The sequence below is a fragment of the Hippopotamus amphibius genome, chromosome 2 (assembly GCF_030028045.1).
Source record: "Hippopotamus amphibius kiboko isolate mHipAmp2 chromosome 2, mHipAmp2.hap2, whole genome shotgun sequence".
NCBI lineage: Eukaryota > Metazoa > Chordata > Mammalia > Artiodactyla > Hippopotamidae > Hippopotamus > Hippopotamus amphibius.
In genome coordinates this window covers 52,489,444-52,507,922 of record NC_080187.1, presented here as the reverse complement: position 1 = coordinate 52,507,922, position 18,479 = coordinate 52,489,444, and the positions used below count along the sequence as shown (strand labels likewise).

At 49.8% G+C, this 18,479-nt stretch overlaps 1 protein-coding gene across 2 annotated transcripts in view; it reads right to left on the bottom strand.

Annotated features, from left to right (window-relative positions):
• Window positions 1-5,068: 5,068 nt before the first annotated feature.
• The window catches only part of FAM167A (family with sequence similarity 167 member A), a 33,562-nt gene continuing 20,151 nt past the window's right edge, over window positions 5,069-18,479 (bottom strand). For both annotated transcript variants that reach the window (XM_057719893.1, XM_057719892.1), the window contains exon 3: window positions 5,069-6,827. In XM_057719893.1, the coding sequence (XP_057575876.1) occupies window positions 6,564-6,827 (264 nt within the window). In that variant the 3' untranslated portion in view covers window positions 5,069-6,563. The remainder of the gene's footprint in view (window positions 6,828-18,479) is intronic.

The window sequence follows — 18,479 nt, the reverse complement described above, 5'->3', positions numbered from 1 at the left end:
CTTCCCTCCTTACTTGGTTTGGATTCCTTGGCTCAACACTATGGTTGCTCCTTTGCAAAACACTTTAACCATTCCTTCCTTGTCCTCCCGTGTACTTGCCTGGCACCTCCCCTCACCACTCTCTGTCTGCTCTGTGTGTGCGCTGTGGCATCTAACCATTGCTGGAGAAAAAAATAAAAAACCCCAAAAAACAAAAAAACACACAACCACATTCGCTGGATTTGCATCACAGTGAATGACCACAAGCCTCAAATGGGCAGCCAACACTGCTGGATGATTTGACTACCCTTCCTAGTAAGTGAATATGGCCATTCGCTGAGATAATTATTTTAAAACTTCTCTCTTCCCAAACCTCCAACATTCCACCCACTCCAAGTCACTCTTCCATTTCACAGAGAACACAGGAAGGATCCAATGGGACTTTCCTCCTCTTCCCACCAGAGTTTCCCTAACCCATGCACCTTCAGCCTTCCCTCTCCATACAGTGGAGGGAGTGTCTTTGTTCCCCTCCCAGCCCAGCCCCGCTCCACTTACACGCTTACATTCCCCCTCTCTCCTCCTTAAGAACGTCACTGCTACAATTAATTTCTTCTCTCTGTCTCTCTCTCTCACCATCAATTTCTCCCCCCCTAACAGATTAGTCCCATTGGCATCTCTTAGATGCCAGCATCTTTGTTATACATTTTTATTATGATACACTGTTAATATGCATTTATTTTGTTATACACTGTTTCAAGGAAACCAAAAATTGTTTTCCTGACTTCATGACTTTGTCCAGCTCCTATTTCTCTGCTCTATTTACAGCAAATTGACTTGAAAGAGTCAGCTTCTTCACTTTCCATTTTCTCCTCACACAACTGGACTTCTGTCCCTACCCATGATCTGAAAGGGCTATTACCTCTGTAATATATGACAGCTGACCTCTGCATGGCTTGAAACCACTGTTTATCTCTCTGTGCACCTCTTCCTGGGTTTGTCAGCAGCATTTGATATTGATGACCCTCTAAAGGATCCAAAATACATCCCACAGTAGGTCCCAAAGTAAATGCCAAATCAGACCATTTGTCACCCCATCCATAGCTGCTACGCACATCCAAGTCACTCTTACATCCACTGTAATTGTCCTCCTGTGGATGCCACATCTGCCCTACTCTCCCCTCACCTTCTACATAGATCTTGCTAACACTTAAATCAGATCATACATCACTCCCCTGTTCAAAGGCCTCAGAACACTCTGGCATAACCCCAATAAAACCCAGACTCCTTACTCTGACCTATGAGACTGACCCCACTCCAGCTGCACTGCCCACCACGCTCCCTCCTGCCTCAGAATCTGGGTCCTTGTTTTTCTCTCGGAACACTCTTTTTCCTGATCTTTGCATGACTGCAGTTTCAGTTGAAATAGTGCCTTTTCAGAAGACTTCCATGACCATGTGGTTAAAGCAGTCCCCTCCCACACAAGGACACTGCTGTCACATTTTATCTTCTCGGTGGCCCTTAAAAGTATTGAACTTGTTTGACTAAAAGGCAACCCTCAGAATGGGAAAAAATAATTGCCTATGAAACAACGGACAAAGGATTAACCTCCAAAATATACAAGCAGCTCACGAAGCTTCACACCAAAAAAGCAAATAACCCAATCCACAAATGGGCAGAAGACCTAAATAGACATTGCTCCAAAGAAGACATACAGGTGGCCAACAAACACATGAAAAGATGCTCAACATCACTCATCATCAGAGAAATGCAAGTCAAAGCCACAATGAGGTATCACCTCACACCACTCAGAATGGCCATCATCAAAAAATCTGGAAACAACAAATGTTGGAGAGGGTGTGGAGAAAAGGGAACTCTCCTGCACTGTTGGTGGGAATGTAAGTTGGTCCAGCCACTATGGAAAACAATTTGGAGGTTCCTTAAAAAACTACAAATAGAACTACCATATGATCCAGTAATCCCACTACTGGGCATATACCCAAAGAAAACCATAATCCCAAAAGAAACTTGTACCATAATGTTTATTGCAGCACTATTTACAATAGCCAGGACATGGAAGCAACCTAAATGCCCATCAACAAATGAATGGATAAAGAAGATGTGGCATATATATACAATGGAATATTACTCAGCTATAAAAAGGGATGAGATGGAGCTATATGTAATGAGATGGATAGACCTACAGTCTGTCATACAGAGTGAAGTAAGTCAGAAAGAGAAAGACAAATATTGTATGCTAACTCACATATACGGAATCTAAAAATGGTACTGATGAACTCAGTGACAAGAACAAGGACGCAGATGCAGAGAATGGACTGGAGAACTCGAGGTATGGGAGGGGGCGGGGGGTGAAGGGGAAGCTGAGATGAAGCGAGAGAGTAGCACAGACATATATATACTACCAACTGTAAAATAGTCAGTGGGAAGTTGTTGTATAACAAAGGGAGTCCAACTCAAGGATGGAAGATGCCTTAGAGGACTGGGGCGGGGAGGGTGGGGGGGACTCGGGGGGGGGAGTCAAAGAAGGGAGGGAATACGGGGATACGTGTATAAAAACAGATGATTGAACTTGGTGTACCCCCCCAAAAATAATAAATAAGTAAAATTAAAAAAAAAAAAGTATTGAACTTGTTTGGAGGCCAAATTAGAGCCGTTTCCCTTTGGGCTGAAAAAGTGTCTGTGAGGTCCCATCTGCAGGGGTGGAAAGGCCCAGTGGCTTCTTGAGTCCCCTTTGAACTATATGGCCAAAGATGATGGCAAATCTCCAAGTGCCCATCTGCCCCCCAGCTCATAACCTGTGCTCCACTCGGCCAGTTCATACTGGGTGCTCTCTGCAGGAAACAGGTCCCAGTCACTCATCCGATTGACATAAGCAGGTGATATGATCTCAAGGAATGGCCAGAGCACTCTCCCCAGCTGTTGTTTCTACAGAATGGGATTCCTAACACCTGCTCTGACCTGCGGACATGGACCCCTCCCAGGAATGAGAGACAGGAGCTATTCAAGACATGCCTTCCCTGCCTGCTTTGTCCCTTTGAAGGTTTCTCCAAGTATCTGTGGACCACCTGTGTCAGTCTCCTGGGGTGTTTGTTCAAAACAGATTCCTAGGACCCATGGCAGAGTTGCACACCAGAACCCCTGAGTGAAGCCCAGGAATTTCCTGGGAATGTGCATTTGCAGCAGGTGCCCCAGGTGATCCTCACGTGGGCTTTATTTTGAGCACCGCAGCTGAAGATGTTGAAAAACCTTGACACGAGTTCCCTGCACAGGACAGTAAAGCTAAGCCGCATACTTGGATGACGGAATTGTGATTTGAAATACGTGTCCTGTGGGTCCACTATCCAGCAGTGCTCTGAGTTTGACCCAAATATTCTGAATCTAAGCAGAGTCACCTTCAGAAATGTAGGCGAGAATGGATTTGCTTTGGCCCTGGCCTTAGTCAAATTCAGGAATAATGGCTGCGTCTCTTAATTGCGCATCTTGAGCTCACACAGCCCGCTCTGGGAAGCTCCTGATGGCAACACCACCAAGGAGCCCTCCTTGGGGGAAGGCGCATGAAGAAAGGAGAGTGATTTGGTGACTCTTCCTCCTTCCACATCTCTCTCCCTACTCCCTCCCTCTCTCCTCCCTCTTCTTCTCTCTCTCCCTCTTTCTTTTTCCTCTTTCAATTCAGTGCTGGGCCCTGTGTGTGCTGTAACAGGAACAAGGTAAAAGGAAGCACATCTCTCCTCTTTATAAACATCTTCTTTTGAAATACTTTAATTTCACTTTTTCTAACAGCAATATAGAAACAATCATAAAAAATAAAATTATAAATTGTCCACTGATTACATAATAGCACTTGGTATTGCTACAGGGAGGAGGCCTGGGGCTGGGGCTGGTCATCTCAAGCCTGCCCAGGCTCTCCAGGCCTCTGTGATCACTGCTGAGCCCACGAAGGCATCAGGCATCACCCCACTAGGCAGTGTCATGGAGACTTCGAGTTTTACACCCAGGGGTCCTTTGGGGTCGGCAGGGAGATGGGCACATAATGACTAAAACTGCAACAGTATCTTATACACGTGGTAAAGCCGGAAGGCTGCCCTGGGGAGCTGGTGACTCAGGTTACGCTGTGATTGACTCAGACATCTCTCGAACCCCCAGGAGGCAGAGACTCCACAAAGCTGAACTGACTTGGTTACTTGTTTGTGTTCACCGTGGAAATAAGGATGCTAACAGACACTGGACAAAGAGTAAGAAAACACACCTGTCTCTTCCCTGCACTTCTCCTCCTGACCCCCTCCTCCCTTATCCCAAAATAAAATTCCCTTGGGATGAACTAAGCACAATAGCTGAGACATCTAATCTATTTCAAAAGGTGTATGCCTTATCTCAAAGAAAGGAATCATTAGGTTGTGAACAACTAAATTGCCCAGCTGACTCCAACTCAATTGGGTTGATCAAATTCAGCTAAATCACTCAGCTTTGGTTGGATCCAGCTTTTTCAGTTACTGTAATGACTGGTTTCTAGAAAGAAAAATAACGTTTGGCTTTTTTTTTTTTCAGGATACAGAATGGGCTTGCCTGTGTGGGTTCGAGTATGTGTATGTGCACGTCTCTAAAGAGTGAGTGTGAGTGTGTGCGGGCTGGCCTGCTACCTCACGACCTCAAGGGCTCTTCTGGAAGAAGCCTGGCCGGCATGCCTCTGTAGGACTTGGCAGTGCTTGTACAGAACTCCTGAGGAAAGGCATCGCTGGGTAGAGAAAACCTCCCTCCTTCCAGCCTAAGGAGGAAGAGGCCTGGGAGGTCTTGGCCTTCCACTGAGGGCTTCTTCATGGACAAATCCTCTGGGCCTTAGACTTCTGCCACTGCTCTGAGTCGGGCTGAAAACAGATCCTGGGTACATGGTAATACCGTCTTTGAAGGAAGCATAAACCCTTCGGCTCTTGGAAATCACAAGGAGACACTAATTTTTTTTCTAACTAGGGACCAATCATTTACAAACTCCCACTCCCTGCACACAAGAGAAAAGCAACCTTTCCCCAGAGTGGGTCATGGTGTGTGTGTGTGTGTGTGTGTGTGTGTGTGTGTGTGTGTGTGTGTGTGTGTGTGTGTGTGTGTGTGTGTGGGCCCTCGTGAAATTCTACAGGAAGATGAAGCATAAAAGAGCAACAGGACACCTCACTTCAGTGATGGAAGCGTGACAGCAGTAGGAATCGTAACTGGGGAGATGATGCGGCTGAGTGAGGTGGAGAGTGGAGGGATTGGCAGTTCGTGGGTTTGACAAAGCGTTAGTACCATCTTTGGAGTTCAAGTTCATTGATACATGATCTGTGTAGGCATTATTAGTAATGATTATTATTAACACATCAATATTCTACAGCCACTAAAGAGCTGTGGAGCCTGAGGGAGACCACTCTCCTCCTCTGGCCTCACTCACTGCTTTATGAACCAGAGGGCTTGGCTAGATGGGTCAGAGGTCAGTCCCCAGCACGGGGCGTTCTACTGGGTTAACGTCCTAACCTGCTGAGGTCTCAGTCCTCACTTTGCCGATCCTCCCACTTGTCTTTAGGGAGAACCTTTTAAAATCAAACCCTGAACCTTGGTACTTGACCTACCCACTGGCTTTGCCATTTGGACAAAATTCAAACAGTTATTGACAAGTTAGCCGCAAGTTAGGAACAGTCTGATTCAATTAAAATTAGTTGTTTAAGTCAGGCACAGAATCTCAGAGGAGGCTCAGGGCGAGCTTCTGGGGAGGGCACGAAGGTGAAAGCGGTGACACCATCGGAATCCACCAGGAGGCCTCTTTTGGCCCCTCTGGTGAAATCCACCCCTAGGCACCCCCCCGGGGCTGTGGGGTGGCAGCAAAGGGGCTCTTTGGAGGTTGGGACTGGTGTATGTGGCCAGGGTGGGCAGCACAGGGCGTCTGTGCCTGCTCCACCCCAGCGACACTGGTGGGACGGCACACACCGCAAACAATTTAGCTGGCACCTGTGGGGCCCAGGTTGAAGACCTCACCCAGAGCACTGGCTGCGGCTGTGGGGCCTGCTTCCCCAAGCTCCATGTGTTATTCCTTTTGGTTTTCCTTTGCTGGTGGGTCCCTATCGAGGTTACTGAGTCACCCACTTAGGGTGGGCGTAAGCCAGTACTTAGAGGACAGCGAACGTGCCATGGGCACGGCGGACATATCTAATCACCTCGCCCTGGGGTTTGGTGCCCTTGGGGAAGCCTTCTGCAAGAATCAGGGCTTTGGGGCTCCCTTTGGGTTCCCAGGTCATAGCACCAGTGATTTCGGGAAGCAGGAATGTGGGTCACTGAGAGAAGGATGAGACGTGTGCTGGGGACCCAGGTCTCACTGAACTTCAGATGAAGCAGCCCTTCTGCAGGACTCTGGGTATTAAACCAGGGCCAGGCATGGGGACACTGGGCTCCACAGCTAGGGCCTGTGAGCACCTGCCGCAGGTTCCAGCGATGTCCTGCCTCCGGGGAGACCCACTCGGGTAGCTGGGCCTCAGCTCCCTTCCTACGCCCCCTGCCCACCTCCCAAACCCTCGTTCTGGCTCCACCGCCCCGTCTAGGGCTTTTCAGCACAGAGAAAACCTGCGGGAGTTGATATTCATCTTGGTGACCCCAATGAGCTTGAGCGGCGCAGAGAGACTGAAGGAGGAGGCGAGCGGGGCGTCGCAGAAGAGATCGGACAGCTCATCCCGCTCCTCCAGCTCGTAGGTGGCGTCGTTGAGCATCCGCCGGTGGAGGTCGCAGGTCTGCTCGATCTTCAGCTTGTGGATGTCACTGCGCAGGCGCATGAGCTGCCGGGCCAGCTGCTGGTCCTGGAGCCGCATCTCCATCTGCAAGGGAAGGGAGGAGGCGTCAGCGCCGAGCTGGGGGGATGGGGTCTGCAGCTCCACAGTCCCTGACCCGCACAGACCCGTTAACAGGAGACCTAATGGCTGGCTTGCATTACCATTTGGGGTCCACCTAGAGAGATTAGCCGGTTCCCAGCTCAGGGAAGTGAAAGACACAGAGAGTGAGGTGACAAATGAGGATGTGCTTGCCAGACAATCCTTTGTGCTAAGCTAGCTACTGTGTCGAAATCCTTCCAGAAGACCTGCTTGTCAGTCCTGGCTTAAACGTGTTTCCAGCTCAGTCTCATCCCGATATATATACATGGAGTAAGGGTATAAAGAAATGCATGGGAATGATAAATACCAAATTCTGGTGTCATGTTTGTAGCCTAGTGGTTATCATGTTTGTAGCCTAGTGGTTATCACGTTTGTCCAAATTCAGGAGCACGGTTGCCTCTGGGCAGAAAGGAGAGACTGAAATTGGGGAAGGTGTTCAGGGGCTTCAGCTCTATTGATGATGTTTTATATTTTTATGTTGGGTGGTGGGTATGCTGTTACGTTATTTTTTAAACATTTAAGAATGTCTGCAATATTTCTTAATAAAGTTTCAAAAGAGCCAAACATAAATACATGCTAATGTTTATTGAATGTTTTACTGTGGACCAATCACTGTTCTAAGCTCTTCGGGTAGGTATTAGCCCAGGCCACCATACAAAATACCATAAACTGGGTGGCTTAAATAACAGACATTTATTTCCTCACAGGAGAGAGAGGGCTCTGATCTCTTTTTCTCTCTTTATAAGGACACTAATCCCATCAGAGGGCTCCACCCTTATGACCTCAAAATCTAACACTCTCCAAAGGCCCTGCCTCCCAGTACTGTCACATTGGGGGTTAGGGTTTCAACATATGAATGGGGGCGGGGGGGCCACAAACAGTATATTTTGATATGCAACAATTAATCTTCACTACAACTCTTGAAGTAATATCACCATCATCATTCACAGTTTCTAGAGGAAGAGGCAGAGGCTCAGCAAAGTCAGTCCCCACGTCACGTTACAAAGTTCACAACTAGCAAAGCTGGGATTAGGACCCCAGAAATCAGACTCCAGAGCCCAAACCGCTGACCACCACATTCTGCCTCTTCAGGTAGAGCTGGCGTGTGGAGCATGGAACCAGTTCTGTGCTCATGACCTAGGCGAAGGGTCATGATATTTTGAGTGCCTCTGTTTTCTTCTATTGAGGAAGAGATGCCATAATAACTCCTTACCTGGCCAAACATTTATAGTTTCCAAAACTCACCTACAGGTTCACTTTGTTGGACCCACCCAGACAGCCCGAGGTATCAGAGTGGCAGTTTGGTTGAGTCCAGAAGAGTTGTAATGAGTTGCTCAGTGTCACAGTTGTGTTCCCAGGGGCTCCTCAGGCTCCTCATGCAGTGTTTTCCATTAATGACACCTGGTCACTGAGACAGGTCACCAGCTGCTCCTACCTGGCATGAGATCCTCTGCTTGCAAGTGGCTAATGCTTTAGTATTTCTGTGTCTTCATGCTCAGCCATGTGGTTCATCTGGTGCTTGGAGTCAAGCCGATTTAGAAAGACCAACCGTGAGATCCCAGAGGGACACCCCCCACCCCGGTTATGCAAATGAATACCAACGTTCTCACTTTTCCACACTTCAGGCTTGAAACCAAGTGCACTGCAGGGTAGAAAAATTATTGACTTTGCCAGTAAGCATTTCATTGTTCTATTTTCTCTCTTTCATTTTTCAATGTACTTCTATGGATCTCTTTTATCCAGATTTTATAGATGAGAAAACCCACGATAGAAAGCCTTGCTTAGGGATCAGCAAAGTATTTAACGACAAAATTGGGATTACAGTTCATAGCGTCCAGTTCATTAGTTTACTTAACCCTTGGGCATCACAACCCAGATGTATTGCCAATCAGAAATTGTATTGACCTAGGATAGTACCAAATCAATGCTGGCAGGCTCGCCAGAGGGCGGCTGGTCATTCATTCACTTATTTGGAGCCTCCAGCTATGCCTAGAACTAGGCTAGGTGCTGCCTAAGCCCTTCCGAAGGAGATGGGGATCCGGTTTGTCTGAAAGACAGTGCCAGCTCACACCACTGGTTTAATATGGTCTTCTGAGTGTTTGGCTTAAACCACTTCTCTTTGGGGTAACCTGTAATTTGCAGATAGATCTCTTTGAAAGCTAGGAACCCTATGGCTCAGATTTGAACCAAGGAATTGGCCTCAGGAATTGTATCTTCAGTCTGAAAATATCCTTTAAAGTTGGAGAATTTCCATTTTGAGCAGGTGTCTGAAAGTATCTGTGAGATGTGGTCGGCAGGGATGCCTGGTAGGGGGAAGAGGCTATTTTTCTATGGCCAGTAGGTCTGGTCGGAAGTCAGAGAACAATTTAGTGTTGAAAACCCATCAGAGTCAGCTTAAAGGGGGGTGATAGTAAGGCATCTGTCCAGTGTCCTTGCCCTGAACAAAGGACCTCAATGGGGCCACCCCACACACCCACTGAGCTTGGAGGCATTTGCCTCTGCATGAGGGGAAGGAAACCAGTTCCAGTGGGGAAGGTGATTCAGGTCACTCCACCTGTGGGAGCCCCAACACCGGAAAAGGCTGGTAATTCTGTTTCCTCAGCAGGCTGGGTCCTGAGAGCACATCATAGTGTGAGCAGCCTGTGCTAGGACTCGCTTGCAAGACGTATTTTGTTATGATTCCTGAACGTAAATCCACTACTTCACCAGATGCTCAAAGAAAGTGTTTGTTCCAGGGCTACAAGGAAAAGCAGTGTTGGCCTCCTTCCCACCTACTCTGTGGGCCACACAGGAATTTTCCAAGGGGTACTTCACACCTTAAACCCTAAATTGAGTCCCCAATTAAGAGGTAACTCCACTGTAATCAAGTCAAATCCATACAGAAATGAGCTTTCTCAGCCCCGGAAGAAAAGTGAGTAAAAAGTGCAGAGCTAAGAGACTATTTTTCCCAGGATTTTTTCAGTTGTGTTAAAATACACATAACATAAAATTTTACCATCTTAACCATTTTGAAGTGTGCAGTTCAGTGGCATTAAGTAATTTTACATTGTTGTGCAACCGTCACCACCAACCATCTTCAGAACTCTTTTCATCTTGCAAAATTGAAACTCTGTCTCCATTAAATGTCCCCATCTCCCCTCCCCTCAGCCCCGGCAACCACTATTCTACTTTCTGTCTCTATGAATTTGATTATCCAGTTACCTCGTGCAAGTGGAGTCAGTACAGTATTTACCCTTTTGTGACTGTCTTATTTCACTCAGCAGAATGTCCTCAAGGTTCATCCACGTTGTAGCATGTGTTGGAATTTCCTTTCTAAGGCTGAATACTATTCCATTAACATATAGATCACATTTGATTTATCCTTTCATCCATGGATGGATGCTTGGGTTGCTTCCACCTCTTGGCTCTTGTGAGTAATGCCGCTATGAACACAGGTCTACACGTATGTGTTTGAGTTCCTGCTTTCACTTTTTTAGGGAGTATGCCCAGAAGTGGAAGTGCTGGATCATATGGTAATTCCATATTGAATTTTTTGAGGAATCGCCACACTGTTCTCCACAACATTTTACTGCAGCCCTTGCTTTTATTCCAGCCAGCCCAGAGGCAGGAGTCAGCCCCTCTTTTAACTCTCCAGGAAATCACTAGTGACCCATGAGACTTGAATAAAGAGACCTCACAGCAAATCACTTACACACTCAGATTCTTCGGTCCTCTGAGTTTCCTCAGCCACCACCCTTCCTGGTGCTCCCTCTCTTGCCCCTCCCTCCAGAGCCTCACCGCCCCTCCCGCCCCCTCATCTTGCCAAGCAAAGGGAAATCTCCCTCCTCCTCTTGCAGAGCAGCTTAATTAATGCCTTTCATGACTTCTTCCCTCCCTTGGGATTTCACCTTCCACCTTAAGAAACAACCAGGCTCTCCTAAGAGCCATTCTTACTTGACAGAGAAGCAAACGTGTGCTGGCTACAGCCAAGCACTGACCACAGCACAGCTATTGCAACAGCCACAGGGCAGCTGCCACCCCCTTGGTGCCTGTGCTTTCTCACCCCATGGGAACACACCTTTTCACCAAACACTATGCCCTAATTATAGGATTGCTGGTGTTGCAGGCCACGCCTCTGAGAATCCTATAAGTACCTTTATCCTGCAGAGGCAACAGGCCACCCTGGGAGGGGGAATGAAATCGGCACGTCCTAGAGCTGAGCCTTTGCCAGGGAAAGCATTAAACCCATGTTGATAGTTGAGTCACCGGGGCCAGGTTTTAGGGCTAGCGTCTCAGTCTTTTTAATGAAGGCTCAAAACTGGGAGGCTCTGCCCAGTTTCCACATTCTGCACCTGTGCCTGGAGAGAAAGGACCGACATGGTGAAATTCTTACTTTTATTTTTGGCCGGCATCATTCAGCTTATTTGGTGTATTACTTATGATCTATTTGCTTCTTACAGTTCTTGGAATGGGCAGTATCCAGGCAGACAGGAAAAAACATCCCACGGTGATTAAGGGCATTTTGTTCAGTCCCTATTTCTGAGGCTGGATTCTAAGCTATCCCAGCCCAACAGCTACAATTAGTCTCTGATTGATGCCGAAGAGAGGCTTCGTATAAAATCCGGGCCATTCCCTCAGAATATGCTCCCTTCTCTATGAGACAATTCTTGAGACTTGGGAATCGTTTTCATAACCTGTCTCATGATTTAACTATAGGTCCAGTTACTGTTTTAATCAGCATTGTGTAGAAACAGACTTAGAAGCCTGGAGAAAACATGATTCATTATTTGATCTTGGGTTTGGCCCCTGAGAAAGAGCCAGAATCATGCCGTGAGGAAAAAGAGTGAGGGTTGTCACTGAGGTGTGCTGCTGGATGGCAACCTCAGATGCTGGGGGAAATTAAAAATTTTTTTCCAACACTTCCTAGAAACCAAACTGGGCTTGTGAATTGATTTCCATGGGATGCTGTCGACTCAGGCAGAGGCTGTAACATGTATCTCGGCCTCCACTTGCCCTGCAGCCCCCACACTGGGGCCTGGGCAGGTACAGGCTGGATCCAGGCTCTCCTGATGCCCCTGGCCTGGGGTGTGGGTAGGTAGGAAGCACCACAGCTCTGGAGGGGCTCCTCTGAGGCACTCTCCTGCCCGCCCCACCAGCCCCCAGAGCCATCGTCTGCTGGGAGGGAAAGTCAGAACAGAGCCCCAGAGCCGGCACAGAGAGCAGAGGGTGCTTCAGGCCCCACCAGGGACTCTCCATCTCCAACAGCAAGAGTCAAGCTCTATACACTATATGATAAAGTCTTTGAGTTTCAAACTTGGAAGGGCCTAGGCCAAACTGCCACCTGCACAGGTGAGGCTGACCTTTGGAAAGGACAGGGTGATGTCTTCTGAAGGCCCCCAGGTCTGTGCCCAGAGGCTCTTGGTTCTAGTTTGCTTTGGTCTGAATATTTGTGTCCCCCCTCAAGTTCATATGTTGAAACCCTAAAGCCCAGTGTGTTGGTATTTGGAGGTGGGCCTTTGGGAAGTGATGAGATCATGGGGGTGGAGCCCTCATGACGGTATTACTGTTCTTATAAAAGAGACCCCAGAGAGTCCCCTCACCCCCTTCCATCATGTGAGGACACAGCGAGACGTCTTTAAGTTGGAAGAGGACCGTCTCCTGACCATGCTGGGACTCTGATCCCAGACTTCTAGCCTCCAGAACTGTGATAATTGAATTTCTGTGGTTTATCAGCCACCCAGCAGGAGGTGTTTTGCTGCAGCAGCCTGAACAGATGAAGACAGTCCCAGTCCAGCCTGTGAGGGGATGAATGGCCCTGGGCAGGTGATGTGACCCCTTTGTGGGATGCTCGTCACCTCCCCCCACCTCATAAGATTGCATCCTGGATGTGAGGGAGCCCTGGAAACTGTACACCCAAGAAAGGAATTCTGTGCCCGAAACTGGGAGGGGGGAGATGGGAAAGTCAGGCCCAGATGAGCACACCCACGCTCACCTCTCACCCCGCACCTCCACCGCCTTACCCGCCACCTCCCTGCGCCTCTCCCACTCTCTGCTCTCAGCCCTGTGGTCAAGTGGCCAGGGGCGAGGTCTCTCCCCTTCAAACCTTTCAAACATACACCTGGCCCTCCTGGCTCCCTTGCTCTCTCCAGCCTTGCGCTCCCATTCTTAGCCCCTGGCCCCCCGCGGCAGCCACCCTAGGTCTATGTCCTGTCCCCCAGAACCACTCCTTCCCATGCCATCATCCTCAGGCCCAGCTTAGCCTTGGCCCCCCCCCTCCCCCCAGTCCCTGCAGGTTGGGTGACACCGCCACCATGGATGCCTCCTACCATAGCACCTACACACGGCACTGTCTCCCCACCAGATGGTAAAACACACAGTAGCACTCAAAGCCACTGGCTGAATGAATGAATGATATTCCCCCAGAGCCAAGTCTTGATTTTCCACAGCTGGGACAATCCTGGGAAACCACCCCTGACTTTCCCACCCAGGCGCCCCTCCAGGCCTGGAGAGGGGCCTCAAGTAGAAGGAACAGAGCATTGACTTGTGGGTCTAACGTCCTTCACCACCACTCACTGGTGGTGTGACTCTGGGAAAGTTGCTCAAAGCTGTCTGAGCCTCAATTTGCTCATCTGTGAAATGGGCATAACAATAATGCCTGCTCTGAGAATTAAATAAATAAAAAATATATAAGACACTTGGTCCAGGACATGGGGTTCTACAAATATTTGTTCCACTTTATCCCTCCTTCATAATCAGAGCTAAGCAGTCAGTTATTTTTCGTTACTTCCCACTCTCATCTCTCCTGCTGGGTTTAGGAGTTCTGGAGGATGTGATTCTCCCTTGATCCCCAACGGCCTGGAGCAGAGCTAGTCACCAACTCATGCTTCCCACACACTTTGGGGGTGACTGCTCACACCTGACACCTGTGTTGCCTTTCATATTTTATCAATAGCAAGTACAGCCAGCTGGGCTGGTAAAGCAGTACTGGCATCTCGTCACCAAGTGGGCTGTCCAGAGTCACAGAGCCAGCTCTGCCGTGAGCTCCTTGCATCGCCTTCTGAACTTCCACCTGCAGAGAGTACCCACCACCACAGGCAGGAATCGCGCTTCATTAAGTAATTGCTTGGAGATCAGCTCTGGCCAGGGCTGTGGTCAAATGTAAAAGAACAGGGCTGAGGCACCTGGCATCCTTAGGGAGCCCTCAGAAGACCCCTGGAGCACGTGTTGGGACTTTTAGACTTTTCCTGGGTTCTGGGTATCCTGGCTTGGAAACTGATGGCCTGGGAGTTTCACATCTGATGCTGAGTGAGGCCATGAACCAGCCAGGTACCCTTGCTGCCCAAGAGCGAGGAAGTAACTCCATTGCCCAAGAGTGAGGGAGCGAGCCCTGGGGAACTGGGTCTCCTATCAGTAATTAAGGCACCCCTGCACCTGTGGTTCCTATATATGGATTCCCACCTGTGCCTTCAAAAGGAGGTGAAGCACATCCGATCTCTGCAGGCCTGAGCGAGGCCATTAGCTCTCGCAGATCATTTCACACTCCATTACCTTGGAACTTGCCTCCTTAGGGGGAACAGTGGTTTGGGCTCATCCTGGGAGGGGCCTTACAGCAGCGTCGGTGCTGGGCTGGACTCAGAGCCCATCTCAGGAGGGTGGCTGCCACACCTGCGGGGTGTCTGTGCCCTGGCTCCCCTTCATGTTCCAGAGTTAGGGGGTGAGTCTGAGCCAGGCCCCCACCCCCACCCCGCACACCCTGGGGGCTCAGGAAACCTCGGGGACTGCTGAGCCCTGTGCGGCGTGGTAGCCTGATGTGGGGGCTGCCGGCAGGAGTGTGGGAGAGGCCGGAGAGGGCGGACGGTGCCCGTGTACAGCTGCTGGAGGACACTCACGGGCCTCTCTGCACATCTCCCTCCCTGGCTGAAAAATGAGGGCTCATCACCCCTTGGGTTTCTTCCTGCTCGACACCGATGGCTCCATCCATAGCTGTAACCAGCACTGTGAGAAGCAGCCCTACTGGCCGGAGGAATATTTGTCCTCCCCTGTCCCTGTGCTATGGGGTCGCCCACTGTGGGACAGGGGCCCTGTGGCAGGCAGAGAAGCCAGGCCCGCCTGCCACCTGGGCCCCTCCCTCTCCCCGGCTCCTGAGCACCTTGGGGCCTGGCCTGGCCCTGCCAGTGGCCAGGAGCAGTGCCTCCTGAGTGCCAGGCCCTCGGTGCAGCCCTGGAAACTGTCTCCCTGCTACGAAGGGCTTAGCTGCCTGGGTGCGGGGTGGGGGAGGAGCCTCGGCGGCCTTTCCCTGGCTTTTGTCAGCTCGCTGGCTGAATCTGGCTCAGGTCTGAGCATGGGGACATGGCCAACACTGAGGGGCAGGCCCTGGCTTTTCAGGCCCCGGAGGAGCCCCAGGGCGAGAGTGGGTCCAGAGCCTGTAAAATAACACACCCCTCAGAAAGGGACTGTGCAGCCCAGGGGCGTCTCTGGCGTGAATGGTCTCTAGACCCTGTGTGCCCCGCTCTGTGTCAGGATAACGAGCAGAGCATCCGTCTCAGAGGCAGGAGAGTGCCTGGAAGGGTGCAGAATCGAGAAACACTGGAGAAGAACAGCCCAAAGTTCCATGAGTCAAGACAACGTGCTGAATGAGCACAGAACCTCATGAACTACGATGTGCCTTCACCTCATCTGACCTCAGGAGCCACAGGCTGGGCAGTAGGGGTTCTGAGGCTGGTGGATCTGGGCTCCAATCCCTGCTCTGCTGGTTGATCTCAGGAGAGTCACTCAACCTCAGTTTCCTCATCTGTAAAATGGGTGTAGAGATGGTACCCGCCGTAGAAGAGGAGCATGGATGTACAATGCCTGCCCACCTCAGGAGCCCAGCAGGTGCCCTCTGCCCTCTGGGCCTCCTCACAGTCCCGTCACAACCCCCTACAAGGTAGAATGTATTATCCCTGTTTTACAATGACAAAACCCAGGGCCAGGCTAACGAGGGTTCCTACACTCACACAGCCAGGATGAGGTAGAACTGGATAGGACGTCTAATCTAGTTACAAACTGCATGCTTTGCCGACGCCTGTGACCGGTTACTGGCCTAGTCGCATTAGAATCACCTGCAGGCATGTGTGAAGTCCCAGCCTTCCAGCATCTGAATTTCCACGCAGGGCTGGGAGGGATCTGTGTTTTTACCCAGTGCCCTGGGTGCCTGATCCAACAGTCACTACACACTAGCCTGGAGGGTAGTTATCACAGCTGGAGGGTGCCCATCTGAGGAGCTGGGTTTTAATTATTTCAGGAAAATGGTAATGGGAATATGGAGAAGCCTAATGTCAGTCATGCTTGGAGACGTGGATTTGGTTACTAAGGAAGTTAGGTGTGCACTTCCCTTTGGTTAATTTCAAAGTCCACTGTGTCTGGCACACGGTGAACACCCAACATGGGCCTCACTCCCCAAAGCATCTGGGGACTATATTTATTGTTCCTCTAGCACAGCTCTTGTTTCACGGTGTCACTGTTTACGTGTCTGTCTCATCCACAAAGGGGGAAGCCCATAAAGACCAGCGCCCTGGCCCCACTGGCACCAGCACCTAGCCCAGGCATTCAGGGAACGCTGCTCCTACTGAACGAACAGCTCGGATCAAAGGACACCAGCCTGCCTCTTATAGCCCCAGGACTGCCTCCCGCTGTTCTGGTTAAGTGCAGCCATCAGGTCTCTTCTCCTGCCCTCTCCCATCTCCTTCTTTGCCCCGCAAGGTGACCAGGAGACGGAAAGCAGGCAGGATCTCCTGATTTGGAGTTGCCTTCATCCCACCTCACGCCGAGTGGGGGATGTCTGGGCAAGGCAGACCTCATTTTTTTAATCTTTTTCTAGGAGATTCGATGCCTTATGTAATCTGGAGGCTACGAGGGGAGGTACGTGTACCAACTACACTGGCAAGGAGAGGAGTGTAGTTCTTTTCTTTCTTTTGTCTTTTACTTTCATCATCTTCTTTTCCTCCCTCATCATACAGATTTCTATTTTAGAAATTTCAGAAACTACAGAAAAGTCTAAAGGATAATATTAGCTCCCAGAAATAAAGATCATTGATGTTTTGGAGTATTTCCTTTGTGGACACCTTTGTTTAGCAATTCTTTATTAACCACTAAAGGGCTGTATCTGGCAGATTAGCGAGATAGGCTTCCTCGTTCAGGAGTGGACTGGCGGAAGCCCTAGCTACACAGAGGAGACCTAGCCTTGAGCAAAATGACATCTGGGCTAGAAACTTTTGTGCATCAAACCCCAGCTCAGCCAGTAACCCCCTGGGTGGCTCTGAGCAAGTTATCATCCTCATCAGGGACTGGGCATGGCTGCTCCTTCCCTGCTACAGGATTGTTATGAGGCGTTGCTAATAACTCTCTGTGACCCTTTTCACGTGTCCTGTTCTAAAATCAAGGATTGATTTTTTTTTTTTTTTTGGCTGCACCACACAGCATGTGGGATCCTAGATTCCCCACCAGGCACTGAAGTTGAGCCCCCAGCATTGGAAGGGTGGAGTCTTAACCACTGGACCACCAGGGAAGTGCCTGTGTTCTGAAATCAGCAGAGTTTTAAAGGCAGGCTTTTTGACAACTCATGGCCCCACTGACTTGAACATTTGAGATGAGCAACTGTACCCAGTACAAAGGAGAGAGATCTGAGTCCACAGCCAGGAGATTCAGGTCTGTGTCTTGGCTTAGACATACCCTTATGTATGACCTTGGGCAAGTCACTTAACCTCTCTGACTCTCAGGTGCATCATCTTTCTGAGCCTGTCTTCTCATCTGTAAAATGGGAAGAGCAAATAGCTCCAAGCCTTCTCACTCAGGCACTGTTGGTAAAAGTGCTTGGGGGACCATAAAATGCTCCCTAGATGGGCGGGGTTCATGTACCTCTCACCTCCATCCCAGTCGGAAGATGCTGTCATTCAGTCGCAGTGGATAACACTGACCTCTGAGGACTGTGTCTGGACACATCAGTCACATGCTTCTCAAGCAGGCAGCACAGGCAAGAGAGGGTTAACCTGGAAAGGCTGGAATCATGCTGTAGCCACAGAAGGGCCAGCCAGGTCCAGGGCTACAGGCCTCCTGCCACAGCAGGCCTTAGAATTATTAAACCTTGTTAGGTTTTTTTCCCCTTTTTCTAACAACCATAAACACCTTTTTGGCTGGGGGCTCTGTCTGTGGGGATCAGACACCTGCATGAGGCCAAAAGGAAAATACCTGTTGATGCTCTGGGTTCTCACCACAAAGACAAGCCCTCAGGAAGCTGGGATGTTTAGTTTTGGTTTTAGTGTTGGCACCACACAGGCCAAGTACACAATTTCTCCCTTTTCTTTATCCTTCAGGTTGGCAAAGGGAGTGTTTTAGCAGGACTGAGAGAGAAGGCAGAAGGGAGTGTCCTGTCCCTTTTTCCCTTGGGTTGCAAGCTCTGAGGCCAAAGGCAGTCAAAGGTTTGTGACATGTTCTGAATTTCAGGCTCAGCGAGAGGGCCAAGTCCCACAGCTTCAGGGCTGTGCCCTTTCGGGTCACCCCTTCCTGAAGCATTGCCCCAGTGCCACTCCAGGCCACTTGGCCATCTCGTGAGGCCACCCTGAAGGTGGAAAGCTGGAGGCT